This window comes from Budorcas taxicolor, chromosome 6 (assembly GCF_023091745.1).
Source record: "Budorcas taxicolor isolate Tak-1 chromosome 6, Takin1.1, whole genome shotgun sequence".
Lineage (NCBI taxonomy): Eukaryota > Metazoa > Chordata > Mammalia > Artiodactyla > Bovidae > Budorcas > Budorcas taxicolor.
In genome coordinates this window covers 102,771,443-102,794,579 of record NC_068915.1, presented here as the reverse complement: position 1 = coordinate 102,794,579, position 23,137 = coordinate 102,771,443, and the positions used below count along the sequence as shown (strand labels likewise).

At 52.0% G+C, this 23,137-nt stretch overlaps 1 protein-coding gene across 2 annotated transcripts in view; it reads right to left on the bottom strand.

Annotated features, from left to right (window-relative positions):
• PPP2R2C (protein phosphatase 2 regulatory subunit Bgamma) overlaps positions 1-23,137 on the bottom strand; it is a 162,259-nt gene that overhangs the window by 36,011 nt on the left and 103,111 nt on the right. For both annotated transcript variants that reach the window (XM_052641729.1, XM_052641730.1), the window contains exons 2-5: positions 21,907-22,004; positions 19,400-19,565; positions 15,276-15,388; positions 9,803-9,980 (exon numbers count right to left, since the gene is read on the bottom strand). In XM_052641729.1, coding sequence (XP_052497689.1) covers positions 9,803-9,980; positions 15,276-15,388; positions 19,400-19,565; positions 21,907-22,004 — 555 coding nt within the window. The remainder of the gene's footprint in view (positions 1-9,802; positions 9,981-15,275; positions 15,389-19,399; positions 19,566-21,906; positions 22,005-23,137) is intronic.

The window sequence follows — 23,137 nt, the reverse complement described above, 5'->3', positions numbered from 1 at the left end:
GGCTTCCTAACGTCTAGCCTACTTAACTGTTGCTCCCACTGTCTGCTCTATTCCAGAGTGATTGTACCTCTATATACCATGGAGTTCTGCCATGGGGTCAACACCCCCAAAGACCCTGCTGGTGGGGCTTGCTGGACTGGCTGCGTCCTGAGCAAGCTGGATGTTGAGAGTGGGCAAGGGCTCCATGATGAGAAGGATGTAGCTTTGGGCTCCACTGACTGAACACAGCAAAGCGTGGTTTATCCAGATGTCCTCGTAGGAGCACGCTCTTAGGAAGGGGAGGCTGTTACCACGGTGACCAAGCAGGAGTAAGGATGGAGGCAGCTCTCCCAAGGGTCACACCACAAAAGACCCCCCCGCACACGCTCCCCAAGGATGCTGGTATGGAAGGGCCTGGAAGGCCTCCTGCATGTGGACACAGTTTCACTGGGGCATGGCCAGCAAAGCTGCTTTTTTTCAGCAAATTTTCTCCAAAAGATGACCTGGCTACAAGCATGAGGTACGGGCACTCCACTAACCAAGCGAGATTCTATAGGAGGTTCCTGGCGACCCATGTCTCTGTATCAGTTTGCTCAGGTTGCCATGGTGAAATGCCACAATTGGGTGACTTAAATAATAGAAAATTATTCTCTCGTGGAGGCTGGAAGTCCAAGATTAGGGTGTTGGCAGGGTTGGTTCCTTCTGAGGCCTCTGTCCTGGGCTTGCGGATAGCTGTCTCCTCCCTGTGTCCTCACGAGATCATCCCCTCTGGGTGTGTCTGTGTGCCAGGCTCCTCCTCTTATAAATACACCAGTCACATTGGATTGGGACCCACCCTAGTGACCTCATTTTACTTTAATCACCTCTTTAAAGACCCATTTCCAGATATAGTCATATCCTGAGGCACTGGGGGATAGAGCTTCAATATACAGCTTTTTTTTTTGTGGGGTGGGGGACAAAATTCAGCCCATAACAGCCTCCTTCTGTTCTCTGCTCAGAATCTTATGAACTATGATGGAGCAATCTCACTCTGAGAAAATGCTGGGGCTACGCATGCCCATGAAAGAGGAGCCATTCTGAGTAACTGCTCACTGCGCAAGCTCACTGAAACCCTGGAGTGTTTTCTCTTTGTGATCAGTAGTTTGTGCACCTCTACCACAGGCTAGATTATGTGATTCCCAAATGCTTAGACAGGCAAGAAAGCTCTGACTTCTGAGTCACAAAAATCAGGGCTGGACAGTCCAGGCCCCATCAAATAACAGCTGTGTGACCTCTGGAAAGCTTCTCAGCCTCTCTGTGACCTGCTTGTTTGCAAAACTCTGTAGAATGAGTAGATACCATCTGCTTTGCATGGCTGTAGTGAAGAGTTGAAGGAGATAACAACTCCATCAAGCAGATAAGAACCTAGCACATCGCTGGTACTTTGAGCAACAATTAAAGGCAGTTAGAATCAGTGGAATTCTCTTCTTCTGAAACAGACATAAAATTAAGCAGGTTGCAAATGGTATAATGTTCCTTACACTCTAGATGAACAGTGAGGGTTTGTGCTGGATTACATGCCTGGGTTTGCATCCAACTCAGGGTTGGGAGGGGAAACCCAAGGTGGGACACAGCTGGGATGCACACCTAGGTGGCTCCCTTCCATGGCACCGAGAAGGGGCAAACTAGATCCTGTCTCAACCTTTCAGGGCTCCTAGTCCAGCAGTGAAACCAGATACTAGCCCCATGATGGATGCTCCAGGAGACACATAAAAGGCACCTGTGATGAGATTTGTAACAATGTCCTGAGCTGGTCTGGAGAGTCAGTGAAGGGTCCTCTGAGGCAAAGGCATTCAGCTGAGGGCAGAGTGTGAGTAGGAGTTATCCAGGCAGAGGGTCGAGCTGGTAGAAGTGTTCCAGGTGAGGGGGAAGTATAAGGGTGAGGAGTTGAGAGAGGACAGGTTGCTTGAGCCCTAAGAGGGAGGCAGAGAGGGTGGGTGACAGGGTTCTAGCCTGGGGTCAAAGTGGAGGTTAATCAGGAGTGTGTTACACAAGTGCCATGGAGGCCTTTCAGGAAGGGACAGGAAGCACAATAGAGTTGTATGTCCCACCACCCAGAGGAAATGTTAGAAACATCATACAGCTGCCAAAGCCCATGCATCTGGTCACCTATGTAATGAATTAATCCCCACTCTGTCCTGCAATACTGTGAAAAGCACCTTAGGATCTAAAATGAGAGCCTGAAACTACTGCATGGATGGAAATGGAAAGGCAGAGTGACCAGGGCCAGGAGGAGCCATGGGCAAGTGCCCTCACTTCTCAGAACTCATCTCCACAGCTGCATACTGGCATGACAGCACTACCTACGCAGCTGCCATGAGGATTAAGGCTAGCAAGTGCAGTGCGTTCACCTCAGTGCCTGCAAGAAAAGCGTGCAACATGGTGTCATGGGGAATGTTAATATCATGACTGAGAAGCAGTGTGGCATGATGGTGACATGCACAGCTCTGTGTCCAGATGCCCCAAGTCTGATCCCACCCACTTGCCAGCTGGGTGACTCTGGGTAGATTGCCTAACCTTTCTGTGGCTTAGTTGTTCTTGTTCAGTGGCTAAGTCATGTCTGACTCTGCAACCCCATGGACTGTAGCCCACCAGGCTCCTCTGTCTATGGCAATTACCTCCCCTGTAAAGGGGGGATGTTAATCATGCCTACTCCACAGTGATGTGGGAGAATTAAGTAGGTGGGTGGCCAGCACAGTGATTGAGCACTGCCTGGCACAGAGCAAGTCCTCAATAAGAGGTGAAGGTGGTGTGCGGGGTGGTGAGGGTGATGATGGGAGGCAGCACTGGCGCCTATGGAGTCAGCACCATGGACAGCGTGCACGCCATCCACTGGAGTGGAAGCTGACAAACCCGAGCCCCCAAAGCAGTGGTGCTGATAACAGTTTAACAGTGTGTTTTCTGGGTGGAGAGCTGACCTGTGGGATTCAGACTCTGGGCATTTCTGTGTAGACACACCCCACTTTCCTTTTGTGGGGCAGGATGAGAAGAGGCAGCCTGTAAGGCTCTTAACAGTGGTCATGGGCCTGTGTGGATCCTGCCTACAGCACATCAGGCTCTATATTCTCCAGCCATTCTGCTGTCACAGCCCCTGGCACAGGAAGCACACCTTATCAAATGGGAGAGAAAAGCGAGGCTCAGAAAGCCTGAGTGACAGGCAGTGTCACAGGGCAAGGGAGTGTCAAAGGCAGGGTTGAATCCCAGGCTTTAGGGTTTCAGCATGAGAGGAGCCTTGATCAGTCCCCTCCCTGGCTCTCTGTGCAGAGAATAAGCACAGCCCACAGGTGGCTGGGTGCTGACTAAGAATTTGGATTTGCTTCACCATCCAGCTGAGCTTTAGCACCTGCTCCATACATGAGAATTAGAAATTTGTTCCAGGCTGTGGCTTGGTGTGGTGCCAGCTTCCACCATGAGAGATCGCTCAGGGGGGAGAAAAATCAACTGAACCATCTATACAAGTCTCCGGGTGCTAAAAATAAAGCTGGGGTCCGTCAGCTGAGGCCTCCTGTGCAATCTGTTACCTCTAAGATGTTTCAGACTCAAGAAAACTCACCCAGCACTGCCTCAGAGCCTCAAAATGTTGGTATTAAAGGACATAAGAGGCTGTTTAAACAGATGTGGTGATGGCACTGGGGAAAAGGGGCTTCAACTATTCCAGAAGATGCAGGGATTTTATGAAAAGCAGCCTTAAGTATTTGAGGAGCCTAAGGAGTGGTCTAAGGGGGCTTTAATGCCAGCCAACTGCCAGACTCCTTTATGCGAATGATCCCTTTATTCCTTACAAATATCCACATGATAAGAAAACTGGCCCATTTTGCAATAACTGAAATTGATGGCAAAGGAGATAAGGCAATGAATCTGAACCCAATTCTGCCAGACGCCAGAGCCCAGCTGCTTCTCTTTAATGTCTGCGGTCCCAGAGCCCTCATGCTGGAGCCCAGACTTACAAGGAGGCATCTACATCCAAAGACCTGTGAACTGTGGAAACTGGGAACTTCCTCCCTCCAAAATCACCACCTGCAACCATTCATAAGCCCTTACCATGCGCCAGGCCCTCCATTATGTGTGGGGACACAGAGAGGGCTCAGCCTGGGTTCCTAATCACAGCGGTTTCATCAGAAAACGGACAAGATGTTCCTACTAACAGATGACAAAATCCCAGTGTGACCTGGGAGTGGAGGACCAGAGGGGCTCGGAGCAGCCTGAGAGGGGCCCAGAGTGGACAGAGGAGAAGTGACTGGGCAAAGAGGGCTGTGAGTGATGCTTGTAGGCAAATAGGAGCCAACCAGGTGACTGGAGGGAGAAAGGATGATCCAGGGAAGGATGAGCACCGCCCTCATCCACCAGCATGGAGGGAAACCCAATGACCCAAAGGTGTGGGGAAGCCTGATACACGAGACCCAGGGGAGGTAAGTGAGGGGTGGGGGGCGGGTGAGGGTAATCATGAGCTGCAAGGCACTGTGGAGGATTTAGACATTCTCCAGAAGCTGATGGCTTTACCACAAGATGGCTTTGCCACTGACAGCTTTACCAAGAGGACTAATGTGGTCAGACCAGAGATGGTGATGAACCGTTCTTGCAGCTTTTGTAGAGGGCTGACTGCTGGGCAAAGTGGGCAAGGTGGAATTCAGGCAACAGTGCAGGAAGGAATGGTGCAGCCTGAGCTGAGCCTTGGGCAGGGTGAGGAGGGCAGGATTCCAGAGCCATCGGAGGAGAATGGAAAGGGCTTGGCGTTTCTTTCCATGTTGTGTGTGAAAGAGGGGAAGGAGGCTGGGGCCTTGGTGACAGATGAAGGCATAGCACCCTGTATGTGCCTGGCACACAGCGGAGGCTCAGCAAGTACCAGTCTCCCCTCCCTCTGTTCAGAGCAGCCAATTCTAGAATTATAAGAGGAAAGGTCCTCTGAATCCACTCTATCACTATTCTTACTGGTCAAAATAATGCCCACTTTTTCCCCTTTATTAAAAAGATTTCCTTTTCTCTTAAAACCTTTGCTGAAAATCAAGTCTACCTAAATAGAAAGTGTTACGACCCAGACTCCCAGTGCAGGAGACATGAGATGTGGGTTCGATCCCAAGGTCAGGAAGATTCCCTGGAGGAGGAAATAGCAACCCACTCCAGTATTCTGGCTTGGAGAATCCCACGGACAGAGGAGCCTGGCAGGCTATAGTCCATGGGGTCACAAACAGGCAGATGTGACTGAAGTGCCTTAGCACGCATGCACAGAAAGTGTTACTGTTTGGACACAAGGAGATGGTAACATAGCAGAAAGCTCCCAGTGGCCTGGGGGACTGAACAGCAGTATCAGAGCAAATCAAGACACTGAAGAGTAAGAGTTAAAGGAATATGAGCCCCCAGGTCCCGAGTCCGCCAGGAAGTACTCGCTCGAAAGGTATTTCAAAATTCAGAGCAATTCCCCAGCTCAGCGTGGAGTCACAGCAGCTTTTCTGGCCTCCTCCTACGTTGGAAATGAAACGCCTTTTCTAATTACTCAGCTACTATCAGACTCGTCATCACACCTACAAGCCACAGTTCTGACACCTTTCTTGCCAGGGGGGAGGCTGGACGCCATGGGACGGTGCCAGGCCTCTCTGCTCTGGGTCCCTGTGTCTTGTCACTTTAGTAGCAAAGCAGCAGCAGGCCATGGGGAGTGCCTCATGCAACCTGGGTCCCCGATGAGCTGATCTAATCAAGGGACGTTTCCACAGCCACCACATGCCCTGGAGATTCCACTCAGCTCCTCCTGTCTGCCTAACTGGTATTTAGGTCCTACAGATTGAGCCCAGCCCTGGCATCACCAGCATGCTATAATGCTCATACTCCCCTAAGGGCCAAAACACTTGTATATTTGGATCAACTAACAATTCATTTTCACAAAATTAGGGTCTACACACAGGTCTAACAGAATCACGTGGCAGGATCTGCAGCCAAGGAAGCTTCTCTGGGTGCCCATGGGGACCCCCCAATCCACTGATGCTCCAGCCCTCACCTCCTCCGCTGGCTGAGATTCTGGGACCAACCACTATTTTCACTCCCTTGCATATACCATCAGCCCCCATCTGCATTTTCATTTTGCAAACCCACCACCCTGGCTCCCTCTCCATCCACTCTGCATCTGCAGACATGAAGGAAAATGGGGCTGGAGAAAAACTGACACTGCCATGCTCTCTGGTCCCTCTCATTCCTCATAGCACTTATCACCTGCTCAAGTACTGGATATTTGCTTGTTTATTGTATTAATGGTTTATCAACGTTAAATTATGTGTCCATTCCAAGAGGACATGGATCTTTATCTCTTTAAGCAATGGGTACAGAGCCTAGCCTGTACCTTTATTTTTGGGGGCTCCAAAATCACAGCAGATGGTGACTGCAGCCAGGAAATTAAAAGACCCTTGCTCCTTGGAAGAAAAGCTATGACAAACCTAGATAGCATATTAAAAAGCAGAGACATCACTTTGCCAACAGGGGTCCGTCTAGTCAAAGCTACGGTTTTTCCAGTAGTCATGTATGGATGTTGGATCATAAAGAAGGCTGAGTGCTGCAGAATTGATGCTTTCAAACTGTGGTGCTGGAGAAGACTCTTGAGAGTCCTTCAGACGGTAAGGAGATCAAGCCCTCAGTCTGAAAGGAAATCAACCCTGAATATTCACTGGAAGGACTGATGCTGAAGCTAAAGCTCCAATTCTCTGGCCACCTGATGAGAAGAGCCAACTCACTGGAAAAGACCCTGATGTTGGGAAAGATTGAGGGCAGGAGGAGAAGGGGACAAAAGAGGATGACATGGTTGGATGGCATCACTGACTCAGTGGACATAAATTTGAGCAAACTCCAGGAGCTGGTGAAGGACAGGGAAGCCTGGTGTGCTGCAGATTCATGGGGTCGCAAAGAGCTAGACACGGCTGAGCAACTAAACAACAACACAGGGCCTAGCACACAGTAGGGGCACAGTTAGTACACTAGTGAATGGCATGCTCTCCAATGAGTGCATATGGTGCACAAAGCTGACAGTAATGACTGGGCAGGTCTGCCTGCGGTCCTCGGATGCATCAGTCCTCTTTTCTTAGTAACAACTAACCTGTTCCAATGTCCTGTGGCCACCATGGTCTAAAAGACAGTTCTGATACAGGCCCATACCTACAAATACCATTTTAACTATCGATCTGTCTCACGGCTTCATGCCCATGGCCACACTCTACCCTACCCAGGTCCGTGTCTCCCTGGCCTACTCAGTTTCCTGGCTTCCAGACGAATCTGCTAGAATCCAGTCCATCCACAACATACACCCACAGCCTGAGGGACCCCTCTGCAAGCTGACCAGTACTAATGCCCTGCTTGAAGTGAAAAGTGATGTGAAAGTGTCAGTCGCTCAGTTGTGTCTGACTCTTTGTGACCCCATGGACTGTAGCCCACCAGGCTCCTCTGTCCATGGGATTTCCCAGGCAAGAATACTGGAGGGGGTTGCCATTCCCTTCTCCAGCGGATCTTTCTGGCCCAGGGATCAAACCCAGATCTCCTGCATTGCAGGCGGATTCTTTACCATCTGAGCCACCAGGGAAGCCTATTCCTCTCCTTAGGGTACATCAGTAGCTTCTTGTCCCTGATAGCAGTTAGGAGGTGGACAGTTTTCACAACACAGATCCAGACACCAAGCAAGGCTTTCAATTACTTCCCAGTCTTTTTACTGAATGAGGGAGAAGGTATCTACTTGTGCAATCATATCTCTAACACCTGAATCACTTCCTCATCCCAGGTCCGACAGAAAGAACCAGCCTCGTCTAACACACACATTTATAAAGTCTGCACATGTGACTATTTAACTCAAAGTATGAATCCTTTCAAACTAAATTAAATAAGAAATTCTGCTCTTTAGTCACCCTAGCCACATTTTAGGTACTCCACACTCCACAGGCATGTGTGACTTGCAGCTACCAACCTACAAATGCAAACTGAGAACTTTTCCGTCATCACGGAAAGATCTACCAGACAGGGTGGAGGATGGATTTTATTCCCCTTGTTTTGTTTTCATGGCATTTATCTCTATGAGTCCCTCCAACTTATGTGTGTTGATACATTTTATTTTCATTTGTGGTAGTAAAATTAATGTTCCTTTCCAAATGCACTGATTTAGGTAAAATTAAAGCCACTTAATTTAAAGAAAATTAATAAAAATTAGAAAAAGTAGAAAAGAAAATGAAATAATGCACCATGTACAGACAGAGTCATAGTTGCAAAAGGGGTTTGCGAATGACCAGTGTTTGGAGACGGTGGTTCCCAGGAGGATGTCCCCTACTCACACCATCGACCAGGCCTGCTGCAGCTGTCCTGACCTCCCGCTTTCCTGTTTCATCATGCGCACCCACAACCCACCACCCACCCTGGAACCTTCAGCAGCTGCCTCAAGCCACTGGAAGCATCCTAACCCTGCCTCCTCCTCAGTCCTCCCTGGTAGCCCAGGAAGAGAGTGCAGACCTGAGTTACAAGCAAGGCTTGCATCTCTGATACCACCCCGGTCAGGGTTGTGTCCCCTCAGTGGTGCCCTTGAGGAAGAAGCTGAGTTTCTTTCATTCGCCCTTGTGTCCCTGGACCTCAGTATGGGGCCTGGGACAGCAGAGGAACTGATGGTTAAATGAATGAAATGAAACATAACCCCTTACACAGCTGCAGGGCTTTGTAATTTTTAAAGGGCCTTGGCATTCACAGTGTCATCGAATCCTTACAACAGCGCAGCAAGATGGATCAGGCGGAGGTTACCGTCCCCACCCTAGTCCTAGGATAAGGAAACCTGGGCTCTAGGAGGTGGGAGTCACTGTCCAAACACCGAAGCCCGAGGGCAGGGCAAAGAGCACTGGGCCAGGCCACGGGACTCTGTCCCTGCCGGGGGGTGGGGGTGGGGGGTCTATCCGAGCATGCATTCTTCATGTATAAAATGGGCTATGATATCACTGCCGCTGCTTTGAAGCTTTTATGTCCACCGTGAATACCAAGTGAGGTTGTGAATGACAAGCCATTTTGTAAACTGTAGAGTGCTGCGCAGAGAGCTGGGGACGGCCAGCCTCAGTCCTGTGAGTCCCACACCTGCCCTATTCGCAGACCTGGAGCTCCTGTGTGGCACCTCACCTTTTTCTGCTGGGAAGCAGGTCAGGCGTGGCAGTGGACTTCTGTCCCTGCTACCTATCTCAGGGGCCCCCAGTTCCTGGAACAGTGCCTGTTTTTCCCCAGGAGACCACCCCTTCCCACATTCAGACACCATCCTGGGGTGACCCGTCCAGCACCAGGGAGGGGCCTGGCCACGCAGAGCATTGCATCCCCAACAGGAATGGGTTCAGGGGTGTCCCTGAGGCCCCATCAGAGCCCGTGAGGTGCCACCTGGGAGCTCGGTGGCACAGTTCAGGGAGAGCCAGTCTCTTTTCTCCTGGACTTTCCTCTGGGCATGCGAGGCCTGATGCGCTGGTGGTTCAGCTCACCACCACTGTGGAGGCCTACCCAGGTCTCCATCTCCTTCTCGGTCCCCTGTGAGGCCCCCAGATGATGGGGGTCACCCCTAGAGGAGGTGAAGGGTCAAAGGTAACCCTCAGTGGCTGCAGTTTTAAAGTTTTCATAAATAAACTCATCATGATTCCAAACCTGGGCCTCGCTCACACTGTGAGCCAGGAGGCACCCCACTGAAGAGGCGGAACAACGCAGCAGCCCCCCGAGCCAGCTCCTTACAACAGGCCAACTGATGCCTGACCCGCAGGCTCCCAGCCCGCGGACTCGGTGGCAGGGCCACAGCAGGAAAGGATACTGAAGCTCCGGTCGGTGATGGCCAGGTGCCAGAGGTTGATGCGCAGGTCGTCCGCGGACATGTACGTCTCACAGTCGCTGTTGACAGAGATGGAGTTGATGTGGTAGGTGTGGCCATTGGCGAAGACCCTCCGCGGGCTCACTTCCACCATCAGGTCCATGGGCTTCAGCACGGGCACCTGTGGGAGAGGAGGGGCAGTCAGAGCTGGGGGCGGGGGTGGGGTGGGGGGAGGGGAAGGCGATGGGGGAGGGGTGCTGGCAGGAAACATCCAGGGCCGCGTGATCAAAACACCAGGAGTGCCCCCAGTGAGTGTCCATCCTGCGTGGGTCAGAAGTAAGTGGTGCCCCATGGCTACGTCCGTCTTGTCAGCCCTGCAGGAATGCCTACCTCCTTTGCGCTGCCTGCTCCGACTGGTTCTGAGCCTGCTGTGTGACTTTGAATGAATGGTTAAACCCTCCTGCACCCCCAATTTCCTCATTTCTAAAAGGGAAGAAGAAGAGCCTGTGGCAGAGCCAGATTGCCCACCAAACATTTGTGTTCCCTTATTATTTTTTTGCGGGGGGCGGCCTCCAAAATCACTGCAGATGGTGACTGCAGCCATGAAATTAAAAGATGCTTGCTCCTTGGAAGGAAAGTTATGACCAACCTAGAAAGTTTATTAAAAGGCAGAGACATTACTTTTCCAACAAAGGTCCCTCTAGTCAAAGCTATGGTTTTTCCAGTAGTCATGTATGGATGTGAGAGTTGGACTATTAAGAAAGCTGAGCACCGAAGAATTGATGCTTTTGAACTGTGGTGCTGGAAAAGATTCTTGAGAGTCCCTTGGACTGCAAGGAGATCCAACTAGTCCATCCTAAAGGAAATCAGTCCTGAATATTCATTGGAAGGACTGATGCTGAGGCTGAAACTCCAATACTTGGGCCATCTGATGTGAAGAACTGACTCATTTGGAAAGACTCTGATGCTGGGAAAGATTGAAGGTAGGAGGAGAAGGGGATGACAGAGGATGAATGGCATCACCGACTTGATGGACATGAGTTTGAGTAAACTCCAGGAGTTGGTGATGGACAGGGAAGCTTGGTATGCTGTAGGCCATGGGGTTACAAAGAGTTGGACATGACTGAACAACTAAACTGATATTGAACTGATCATAGGGAACAGTCTGCCCAGGCAGGAACTACATTTCCCAGCTGCCCTTGCAGCTGGGTGTGGCCACATGACTGTTCTGACCAATGGGGTGTGAATACAGTGATGCCAGGCACTTGGTGGCCAAGGCAGTTAAGAGGCAGCTGTACCTTCTCTGCCCCTTTCCCCTTCCACAGCCAGAAGGAGAGGATCCAAGCTTTAGGGATGGAGGCACAGAGGATGGAAGGAACCTGTGTCCCTGTAGGAAAGTGGTATGCCATCCAGCATGCCCAACCAGAGCTTTCCATGAGTGAGAAACACATCCCTGTGTGCTCTGCCCTGGAATGCTGCGGCTGATAGCCAATAGTGTTAGCTGAACAGGTATGAACTCCCAGAGACACCATCAGATAGCATGCCTTTGCTTCCCTCCATGCCCTTTGTCTGGAATGCTCACCCCCTTGGGACACCTGTGCATGCTAAGTCACTTCAGTGGTGTCTGACTCTGCGACCCTATGGACTTTAGCCCACCAGGCTCCCCTGTCCACGGGATTCTCCTAGTGAACCCCAAATCCTCCTGCAAGATCTGGAGTTTATAGCCCTTTGGATGTGCAGCCTGCCTGCTGGAGTGTCACACCCTTGCTCACCCCTAGTACGCTGCACACACCACCCCATTCTCAGGGCTCTCAGCGTGCACTGTGGGGTGTGTTGGGCAGGACTCCCGGTTCCAGTAAACCGTGAGGACTTCAGAGGTGCAGACAGACAGGCACGGCCTCATTGATGTCTCCCAGTCTTGGCCCAGATCCGATGTCCAGGAATTGGACATTGCCATCCCCACATCACCGATGAGAAAACTAGATGCCAAGATGAACCAGACTTCCTAAGCCACAGAGGAAGAAAATGACAGAGCCAGGACCAGAAGTCAGGTGTGACTGCCCCCGAGGGTATCACCGTGCAAAGGTGTAGACCTGAAGCCTGACTGCCGCTTCAACCCTGCCCGGCCCGCCTACTGGTGTCACCGCCACTGCAGATTTCACTTCTCTGGGCCTCCCTTTCCTTATCTGTAACCAGGGTGATGCCGGTGCCTGCTCAGGGCATCCAGGAACTAATGCAGGTCAAGTGTGCCTGGAACATCACTCAGTACACAGTGCCCTCCTCCCCCTTCCTCGGGGGGCGGCCAGGGGTGGCCAGGCCATGGCTCACACAGCCACAGTTTCCAGAGTGGGTCCTGGGTAGTGTGGGGGGGGGGGGGTGGTGCTGCTGTAGGGGTGATGGAAATTGTGTCCAAGAGAGAGGCAGCAAGGCCAGGCTTGGAGTGAGGAAGACAGCAGATTTCAGTGAAGGGCAAGGCAGACCTTTGGCAGCTAACTGCAGGGCTCCTGAGCTCCAGAAGCAAGCACTAAGTGTTAATAGAAAGGCATGACTCCAATCAGAAGTGGGAGGGGTCAGGCGACGGGGGCGGGGGGGGGGGGGCCCGCTGCTTGCATTCATGTGGGAGAAAAGACAATAGGCTGAGTATGTGTGTATGTGTGTGGGGGGTGGTTTCAGGTAGCGGTAGGTGCTCCAAAGAAGAATAAAACAGGTGAGGGGACAGGGTGACAGGGTAGAAGGGGCTGATGCTAGTTTGGAAGGGTGACCAGGAAGTGATGCATGGGATCGGGTTGAGACACGCTGTGGGGATTGAACTCTGGCTCATGTGGGACCCAAGAGAATCTCCTTGGCCCAGGGGACCTTCTCTGACCCCGCCTACTCTTGAACTGGGCCTGGGGCTCCCTGGGGCTCCCACAGCCTGTAATCCCTCATCCCAGCAACAGTGTTTCCCCCTGACAACCTCAGAACAGGTTACCCAGTGCTCTAGCCAGACACTACCACCCTCAGACCAAATTTCAAAGTTATTAAGAAAGGAGAAGAAGAGGGAAGAGATAACTGTTATGAAGGTCTGAAGGTTTCATGAATAAAACTTTCTTCCCTACCCCTACTCTGTCAGAGGGACAGTCTAGTCAAGATGAGGCACAGGAAGACAGACACATGATCAGTAAGGACAAAGCAGTGTGGGACACAAAAAGCCAGAGTGGACAGAGGAGGATAAGGATTTATCTGGCTTGTGTAAAAAAGGCTTTACAGAGGTGGAGGCTAATAGGGTTTTAAAGGATGAATAGGAGTTCACCAAATAAGGTAGAGAAAGGCCTCTCTGTGTGTCCCTGTGTCACAGAGCTGACCTCCAGCAGGGGGGTGACTACATGTCTATCTCCTTGAAAGGCTGGGTACACTTAGAGGATAGGCACTCAGTCTCACCTTGCTCAGCTCTGGGACCCCGGAGCACAGGGGTTAGCACAGAGCAGGTTCTCAGTAAATAATAGCTGCCTCCAGCATGAATGGTCCAGGTTAGGTAGAGGGCTGTACAGGGTTGGGGAGACTTGGGTGAAATAGGGAGGAGACAAGGTGAGAGGCCGGATAAGGAGAGACCCAGGCACCCAGGTTCTTTCCCTCCTTCTCCTCCAGCCTTAGTTTAGAGTCGAGTGCCAGCTTGGGATATGTGTGACATGCAGAGAAAAATCTCAGACGGTGGGAGAGAAATAAACAAGATTCCCATGGGCCACTGGCTTCGCCACAAATGCCAGGCCAATCAAGAGGTGATAATTGCATCCTCCCACCAGATGAAGCCCTCATAAACTTTCCTGGGGTTGGGAGGTGAGGGGGGCAGGGGACACCCTCACTCCTGTTATTCAGCATCAAAGCTAATTGGCTTCCCCTCTTTCTCAGAATTTATGTGTGCAATTTGCCAATCATTTAGAGACCAGCGTGTTTAAGCATTTATTCCTCCTTCTGGGGACAACATTGATTAACATTTCATATTTATGAATCTGCTGGGCAGACGGCTGCTAAGTCGTGGCAGAAAAAACGGGCCAGCATCTCCAGTTTGCTGGTGAGGAAACTGAGTCCCAGAGCAGGGGAGTGCCCTCAGCCACTGGAGCAGCAGTGGGCAGCACCGCCCTGGTGCCAGGCTGTACCACTGCCCCCCTTGGAGCGTCACACACGTAGAGGGAAGGTAAGAACCCAGGGAGAAAGCGTTTTGTGAGATGTGAACTTAGCACATCTCAAATCGGCCGAGGAGAGCAGTCACCTCCTGATGCTGAGCCTCACCCAGTCTTGGGGCTCTGAGGTCCCCTCCCTGAGCAGTACCTGCCCCAAACTTAGACCAGATCTGAACTCAGGTCCTTCACTGCATGGCCAGGCACACAACAGGTGCTCAATAAGTATGATCGCATGAATGCATCTGGCATCACTTCCAGCAAACACATGGGTGACTGAAAGCATCCACTCTGTTCCTGGCATGGTTCTGGAAGTCAGGGAGCGACAAGGTGGCCTCCGTGTACTTCCTGCAGGAAGCCGATAACCGTGCCTGTGACTCCATCATGAGGCAGGGACCTAACTTCCCTTTCATGGAGGAGACTGCGATGCCGACTCTGGAGCCAGACTTCCCTGGGTTTGGATCCAGCTCTCAGTTTGCTCATCTGTGAAATGGGGATGACAACCACGTACCCACTCTATAGGAGTTTGCTGAGAACTGAATGGATTTTTATAGCCAGAGTGCCTGGGAGACACATGCTCTGTTTGTTTGTTCTTGTTTGTTTTTGTTCCAGATGGGGAATCAGAGGCCCGTGGAGGCTGAGAGCCCTGCCCAGGGTCACCCCAGCAGGAGGTGGCGGAGGCAGGACTTAAACCCAGGTCCTGCGACTCCAGAACTCTTTAATATCTCACAGCCTCTCTGCTGGAGAAAGATGAGTCCTTTTGCTTTTAGTCAAGTTGGGAGCAAGAGTTTGCCATTGCATGCCTCTACCACCTGACCTTCCTGGCTGCTCTCACGTCAAAGGCAATCTTTGCAGCTGATCCTTTGTAAAGGCTGCAAGAATCGTAGGTTCCAGGTGCCACTCTGCCCCTTGGCAAAGGGCTTGGAACCCATAAAGCTCTGCTCACAGGTTCTCCCAGCTCTGCCCCTTGCTCTGCTGAGTGGCTCTGGGTGAGTTGCTGCCTGTCTCTGGGCCTCTGTTTCCCTCCCTGGTTAATAAGGAATTAGAGGACATGCTCTCCACCTCGGGTGAAACTGAGAGTACTTCCTGGAGACGCATCACCTCCCCTTATTGTCACATGACTTCTAGAAGAAAGATGATCTTTGCTGGGGAGGAAACCAAGGACACCCAGCAAGTGAGCAGCGCAGCTGAGGTTCGAGATAGGAACTTGACGGTGATTTGGATCTCAAAGGCCCTTCTGGTTCTGAGATCCTCACTGTGTAATACACAAACCACAGACTGCTCCCTGCTGTGGGAACCCGCCGTGTGTGACATCTTACCTGCAGTGACGTCACCGTGGACAGGTCCTTAAGCTTCCCCTCCTCGTCTTTCAGGTTGTAACCCTCGGGCCTCTTATCGCGTTCGGTAATCTTCCATAGTTTGATAGTTTTATCTTTAACAACAGAACAAATAGGACACATGATGAGCACCAGCATGGAGAATGAAGGACCCACTGAGCCCACTAGAAAAGGATGCATCAACCCACAAGTGGCTTAACCTTATCCTGTTCTCGGATGTATTGTTGTTTTCGATTAGTGGCTAAGTTGAGTTTGACTCTTTTGCGACCTCATGGATTTCAGCCCACCAGGCTTCTCTGACCATGGGACTGTCCTGGAAAGAATACTGGAATGGGTTGTCATTTCCTTCTCCAGGCGATCTTCCTGACTCAGGGGTCAAACTTGCATTTCCTGCACTGGCAGATGGACTCTTTACTGCTGAGCCACCTGGGAAGCCCTCTTGTATGTGTAGGTTCTTTCTAATTTAACTACTTCTCTAAACTGACGTAATGGACATCTTTGCTAAGGGAACATTTGTAGTAACCATGCTCTCAGTCCAGTTCAGTCGCTCAGTCGTGTCTGACTCTTTGAGACCCCATGAATCGCAGCACACCAGGCCTCCCTGTCCATCACCAACTCCCGGAGTTTACTCAAACTCACATCCGTCAGGTTGGTAATGCCATCCAGCCATCTCATCCTCTGTCATCCCCTTCTCCTCCTGCCCCTAATCCCTCCCAGCATCAGAATCTTTTCCAATGAGTCAACTCTTCACATGAGGTGGCCAAAGTACTGGAGCTTCAGCTTTAGCATCATTCCTTCCAAAGAACACCCAGGGCTGATCTCCTTCAGAATGGACTGGTTGGATCTCCTTGCAGTCCAAGGGACTCTCAAGAGTCTTCTCCAACACCACAGTTCAAAAGCATCAATTCTTCGGTGCTCAGCCTTCTTCACAGTTCAAGTCTCACATCCATACATGACCACTGGAAAAACCACAGCCTTGACTAGACGGACCTTTGTTGGCAAAGTAATGTCTCTGCTTTTGAATATGCTGTCTAGGTTGGTCATAACTTTCCTTCCAAGGAGTAAAGTGAAAGTGAAGTGAAGTCTCTTAGTCGTGTCCGACTCTTTGTGACCCGTGGACTGTAGCCCACCAAACTCCTCCGTCCATGGGATTCTCCAGGCAAGAATACTGGAGTGGGTTGCTATTTCCTTCTCCAGGGGATCTTCCTGACCCAGGGATCGAACCCAGGTCTCCCACATTGCAGGCAGACGCTTTAACCTCTGTACCACCAGGGAAGCCCCTAAGCATCTTTTAATTTCATGGCTGCAGTCACTATCTGCAGTGATTTTGGAGCTCAAAAACATAAAGTCTGACACTGTTTCCACTGTTTCCCCATCTAGTTCCCATGAAGTTGATGGGACCAGATGCCATGATCTTCGTTTTCTGAATGTTCTAGTTCCTCACAATTGATCACAAAGGTGATACTGCTGGGTCAAAGGGCATGGCCCTTTCAAGGGCAGTTATCAGTCTCTCAACTGATTTCCACAAAGACCATCCTAACGAAGCTCCCTGCTCTTCACCCTTCATGGGCAGACCAAAGAGGGTAAGTGGTTTCCTGTTTCTGAGCAGCATCTCACCCATCCAGGAACTCAGCTCTCCAGAAGCCTCACTTCTCTGGAATCCTGCCAAGCACATCAAAAGAGTCATCTTCACCAGCTGTGATGGTTCACAGTAGGCATCAACGTGGCCAAGCCACGCTCCCCAGATATGTGGTCAAATGTGTGGCTGTTGCCCTGAAGGTATTTTTAAGATGAGGTTAACATTTAAATCCATAGAGTAAATTATCCTCAACAGTGTAGGTGGGCCTCCTCCAAACAACTGAAAGCTTTAGCGGAAAACAAACCAAACCAAACCAAGGTCCTGGGAGGAAAAGGAAGCTCTGCCAGCAGATGGCCTTCAGATTTGAGCTGCAGCATCGGCTCTACCCTGGTCTCCAGCCCACCCGGCAGACTGGGGACCTGCCCGCCCCCACAGTCGTGTGCACCAGTTCCTGAAGATAAACGTCTCCTTATATATATGTGGGCTTCCTTGGTGGCTCAGATGGTAAAGAATCTGCCTGCAATGCAGGACGCCCGGGTTTGATCCCTGCGTTGGGAAGATCCCCTGGAGAAGGAAATGGCAACCCATTCCAGTATTCTTGCCTGGGCACAACTGAGCAAATAACACCATGTATCTATATCTGTATCTACGTCCATATCCGTATCTCTGTCTACATTCATACACACACACACTCACACACACAGACACTCACACACACACACTCATCCTGTTGGTTCTGTTTCTCCAGGAACCCTGACAAGCACGGCAGCCCAAACAATCACTGCCATGGTGGTGAGAAGCAAGGGGAGAAAACTGGTATCAATTGAACACTTGACAGGTACCCAGGGATGGGCCAGGGAGGAAAGGATGAAGCTGGGATTCAGAACCAGGGGCGGGACGCGTGCAGGGCGGAGGTGTGAGGGAATTCCTGGAGCCGACATTTCCTCCTAAGAGGCGGGAAGAGAATGCCACTCACTGTTAAATAATGTAAACGAAAAAAGCAGCACCTGAAGAAGGCTCTGTTGCTGGCCCAGTTTGAACCTTGTTATGATCTGATTTCCTTTTATTCTCCCAATAACCCCACGAGTCAAGAACAGCCATTGACTTTAGAAAGGGAAGTGGCTGGGCCAGGGTGTGAACCACATTAGAGGCCCCTGTCCTGGGTGACCTGTCCCCGTGGTGGAGGACCTCCCACTGCCTCTATTCCAGCACCTGGGAAGGGCCCCTCTGGCTCTGAGACAGGGGTTTGCTGAACTTGACCCCAGGCCAGGCACCCCTCAGGGGACACAGACAATCAGAATGGCAGGAGCCCCAGAGAGCAAGTCCTGGGGGGTCTGCAGGAGTGGGAAAGCCCATGAGAGGGATACCTGGCTGGGCTGAGAGGTCATGGAAGGCTCAGTGGGAAGTGACACCCAGCAGAGGCGGGAGGGATGAGAAGGGGATGGGCTGGGGGGTGCAGAGAGGACCAGTGTTTGAGCACAGAGGTGGGCCGGTGGCTTAAGATTGATGGGTTTCAGGAAGGCTGTAAATGCTGCCCCAAGAAGTCTGACTCCTTCAGGGAAGCAGATGACATCATCTTGTAAGACTCACACACTCTGGAAAGGTACTGGCTGGTCTTGGGGTGCTGGGTGGGCGACACCTCCTTCCACCCTCATTGTAACCCCATAGGGAGTCCAGGTGAGCAAACTGAGGATCAGAGAAGCGAGGACCCCGCAATGTCCCCAGGCTGGGACAGAGCCAGGCCTGTCTTAACCGCCACCCCAGGCAACTTTGAGTATGGTGAGGTGAAGGAAGATGAACAGGGGGACGTGAATGTGGGAAGTGGGGCCTCTGGCCCCAGGCCCACCACTGGGCAAGGCAAGATGGCACCAGGAGCCACACCTCCGAATGGACCACAGTGAAGCAGGGGTCTGGCCTGGAGCGGGCACGGGCCGTCTCCCAGAGGCAGATGGCGAGTGGCCAGGACACCAGTGCTCCTCCTGCACCCTCAAGTGAGGACCCCCACCATCTAGTGAGACCCTCTGCTCTAGGGTGATCTGGGATTCTGGGTGGGGTGTGCAAACAAAGAAGTAAGTTTGTATCAAGTGTTTATTCTTCATCCTGACCTGGCCTCCTTCGTCCACCCCCAGATTATTCACGGAGATGTTCAAGGCGCTGCTATTTACAGCTGCAGAAATAAGCCCATGTCCAACCACGGAAAGAGGCTGAGCAACCATATTCACTGCATGAAACTTACCCGCTGCTCAAAATATTATTTTTTTAAGGAGTTCTAAAGACCTAGGAAAATGCTCACAATATAAAGTGAGGTGAAAAGTGACCCTTGATGACAAATGTACAGGGGTAGGCATGCATACACACACACGCACGCACACACACACATGCACACATACAAGCCCAGACCACAATATAAGTGAGGTGAAAGACGGCATTTGATGACAGGAGCAGGCATACATATGCACGCACGCACACACACACACACATGCACACACATGCACACGCACACACCCAGACGGCCCAGCCGCCTCACCGTTGGTGGACAGCAGGGAGTGGGCGGCATTCTGCTGCGGGAGCCACTTGATCTTGTTGATTTTCTCCTCTATCTCCAGACTCTTGAGATAATCGAACTCTGGCTCGTGGCTCTGGAAGGTGCTGTAGACGTCATACTCGCCCTGGCTGTGTGGCGCATTTTTGCTCTGCAAGGAAACCAGACCCTGAGCTCCGGGATGGGGTCGGGGGGGCGACGGGAGCTGGCCAAACCCGCACAGGGCCCGGCACAGCCATGGCCAAGGCCAAGGAAACTCCGTTTTTAGAATGTCCAAAACCTTGCTGTGCGGCCCTGGCCCAGCCCCATTGCCCCCTCAGGGCAACAAGTAAGAAGAAGGGCAACCACGGGAGCCCACGTTTACTGAGCACCTACTATGCACGGGACACCAAGTGCTTCTCATGCTCTATCCTCTTGCTCTATCCTTGATGCCCCTCCATGATGGGCACAACTCCTCCCACTTTACAGATGAGCAAGTGGAGGCTCAGAGGTGAATCGACCCTCTCCCCCAAGGCCAGGTGTCCACAAAGTGGTGTCACTCACTCCACTGAGGTCTGTCTGGCATGAAGACAGAGTTGAGGTCTGACCTGGCCCTTACATCCTTGGGTCTAACTCAGGCCTGGCTTGGGGAATGAATGAATTTTGGAGCAGAATTAACATTAGGGCAGAACATCCTGCAATGTCAGGCATAGGGATAGACTGGGATAAGGTATTCTCTCCCCCTACCACACACACCGACTTTCCTGAGAGGGTCCCCTCCCGGTTTAGGCAGCCAAACTCATTAGAATAAGGACCAAATAGTGGGCTGGTGAGTCCATCGCAGGCACTAGGGACCACTTCTTGGTAGACAATTCAGGCTTATATGACAACCTGGAACTACAACTACTTGGGAGCAAAGTAAAGAAACTCAACCAAGCACAACTTCAACCTTCCTGTCGGCCTTTCGAGAGTATCTATTTATATTTCTTTTTCTCTTTTACTTTTGGAAAGCTTCAACCTTCTTCAACATTTTTGCCTCTCATTCACTTCATCTCCTATCAGCACTGGCTATGGCAAAGGCCAGTGGGACCGGAATTAAGAAAAAAATTAAAGGAGAAATATTCAAAACTGAGAAACCTGCCTCTGTCAGTTTAATTTCTTTCTGCAGTCTGTCAAAAACAAGATGACTCTGCAATCCCCAGTGGGGGCCTCTGATCCTTCTCATGAATCAAAAATGCTCAAGCCACAGGACTGGGCTTAGATAACCAAGTCCCGGCTACCTGCCTTCTGGCTATGTGTCCTTGATCAGCTACTGCAAACCCTCTGAGCTCTGGTCTCCTCATCTGTAAACTGAGGATGGTAATAGCACCGAATGGCACCTCTAGGGTGGTGATGAGGGAGGGTTATGGGAATGAACGTGGGCGAAGGCAAACCTCAGGGCACCTCGGTGTAGGGATGATGCTGAGGAACTGGAGGAAGGAGAGTGATCCTTCAGCCCCTCTGCCGTCACCCCTTCATCCTTCCCTCTGGCCCCCTCGTCTCCTCCTCCTTGCCCGGCTTCTCCTCTCCTCCCTCCCCCTCCCCTCATTGCCTTGGTGTTGCACCAGCCTGTCTTCAGCATCTAATCCCAGCCCCCTCTGGGAAGCAGGGTGCTGTGTGTGACCGACAGGCCACACCCAGTCTTGCTTTCTATCCCTGGACTTTGCTTACTGGCGGGTGACTCTGCAAAGGTCCTCATTTATGAAATGGGGTTTCGGTCCCCACCCCTGGAGGTGGGCAGTGAAGAGTAAATGGGAGACGCATCTGTAGTGTCTGCATGTAGTAGGTGCTCAACAAATACGGCCTTTGAACCACCAGGTTTTTCCAGTGGTTCAGAAACATGCCTTCAGGCAGGCTGTTCCAGACAACAGAACTCACTGGGGCAAGGCCCCGCACTGAGTCAAATTATCAACCCTAGATGGAGGGCCGGCCCGCAGCTGTGGAAGGTCCCTCCTCCACTCCACCCAGCTCTGGCTGAGACAGCTCCAGCTCACACAGGCAGTGCTGTAATTATTCGCTCAGGCATGTCTGACTCTTTGTAATCCCATGGACTGTAACCCACCAGTCTCCTCTGTCCATGGCGATTTCTCCAGGCAAGAATACTGGAGTGGGTTGCCATGCCCTCCTCTAGGGGATCTTCCCAACCCAGGGATTGAACCCAGGTCTCCTGCATTGCAGGTGGATTCTTTACTGTCTGAGGCACCAGGGAAGCCCACACAGGCAGAGGGCAGTTTATTCAGGAGTCTGTTTGTCCAGGGTCTAGGACAAAGTGACCACTCAGCAGAGGGGGCTCAGAATATGGTGCTCTGAGCGGAGCAGGTGGATTCCCTCCCTGAGACCTGCTGGGTCCCATCCCTGCATGCCAGGGCACCCTTTCCTTCCAGCCCAGGGATCCCAGTGGGGTGCTGCGCGTGGCACCCGGTGGGTTAAAGCCCAGGCTGAGTAGCCCTCCCTCCCACCAGGCCCTGCCGCACCTCCGGTTCCCGCTGGAAGATGACAACTCGGCCACCCTTGTCACCTGTGGCCAGCAGCTCCCCAGTGTGGTTGAACTCGACGGTAGAGATGATATCAGCTGTGGGGTGGGGGGACAGAGACAGGAGGGCATGGCTCATTAGGACCCAGTGATGTGCAGGTGGATGGAACTGCTCCCTCCCGCCCCCAGGGTCCCCACTGGGCAGTAGGAGCCCTGCCTGCGGCCCCCTCCCGCTCCGCAATGGCTGTAGGACCTAGACCTGTTCACGGGAGACTTTATTTCCTTCCTCCTCCCCTTCCTTTCAGAAACAGTTGAAAGGGGGTTGTTTTATGTGCATCCAGGTGACCCAGATGCAAATCTGAAACTCACTAGCCTGATTCTGGGGGCCACAGAGACTAACTGTAGCCCTCCCTGCTCCCCACTGAGGTCCCCAGGAATGGGACTCCCATCATCTTCACATTCTTGGTCTAGACTCTGCACGCACCCAAAGCGTTGGTCAGGCTTCAGCACAGTGGATCTACTTTCACACAAACTGCAGAACTGACCACTCCTCCTGGCGGTGGCCCCAGGTGGGCACTCGACCAGTCCCTTGGCTGGTATCCCTCCTCCCCGCCTCTCGCCCATGTGTTCTCCTTAGAGCGGCCAGGAAGAGGGTCAACCTTAAGGCTCCCAAATCATGGGGTGCTTCTGCTCAAATCCCCTCCTTGCATCTTTTCCTACCCCAGCGATGGCAGTTCCATTCTCCCTCTGGCTCGGGCCTGAGCCTTGGGATCGCCCTGACTCCTCTCTCTCACCCTCCACATCCAATCCTATTGGCTCAGCCTTCGAGATACACCCATATTCCATCACTTCTCCTGCCTCTTGCCTCGAGGACCGTGACAGTCTCCTATTGGGGCTCCTCTATTTCTCCCAGCTGGACACAAGTTGGCCCCGACAGAGCAGCCAGAGGGAGCCTTCTCAGAACTTTCTAGAGGCTCCCCACTGACAGAAAACTAAAGTATCAGAATGTCTAAAGCCTTGAGTGGCCTGCAGCCCCCAGAGGCAGGCCATATCAGGATTCCAAACCTTCACTCTGTCCTGTTCCTAATCCTGGCACTTGACAGGGTACCACCCCTTGTGACTGGCTTTGGCCTGCAGGATGCCAGCAGACAAGCAGTTGTCCTGAGTCTCTGCTGCTTCCTGGAGCAGGACCTGCCCAGGCCTGCAGCACAGCCATCCTGCTCACCCAGCCC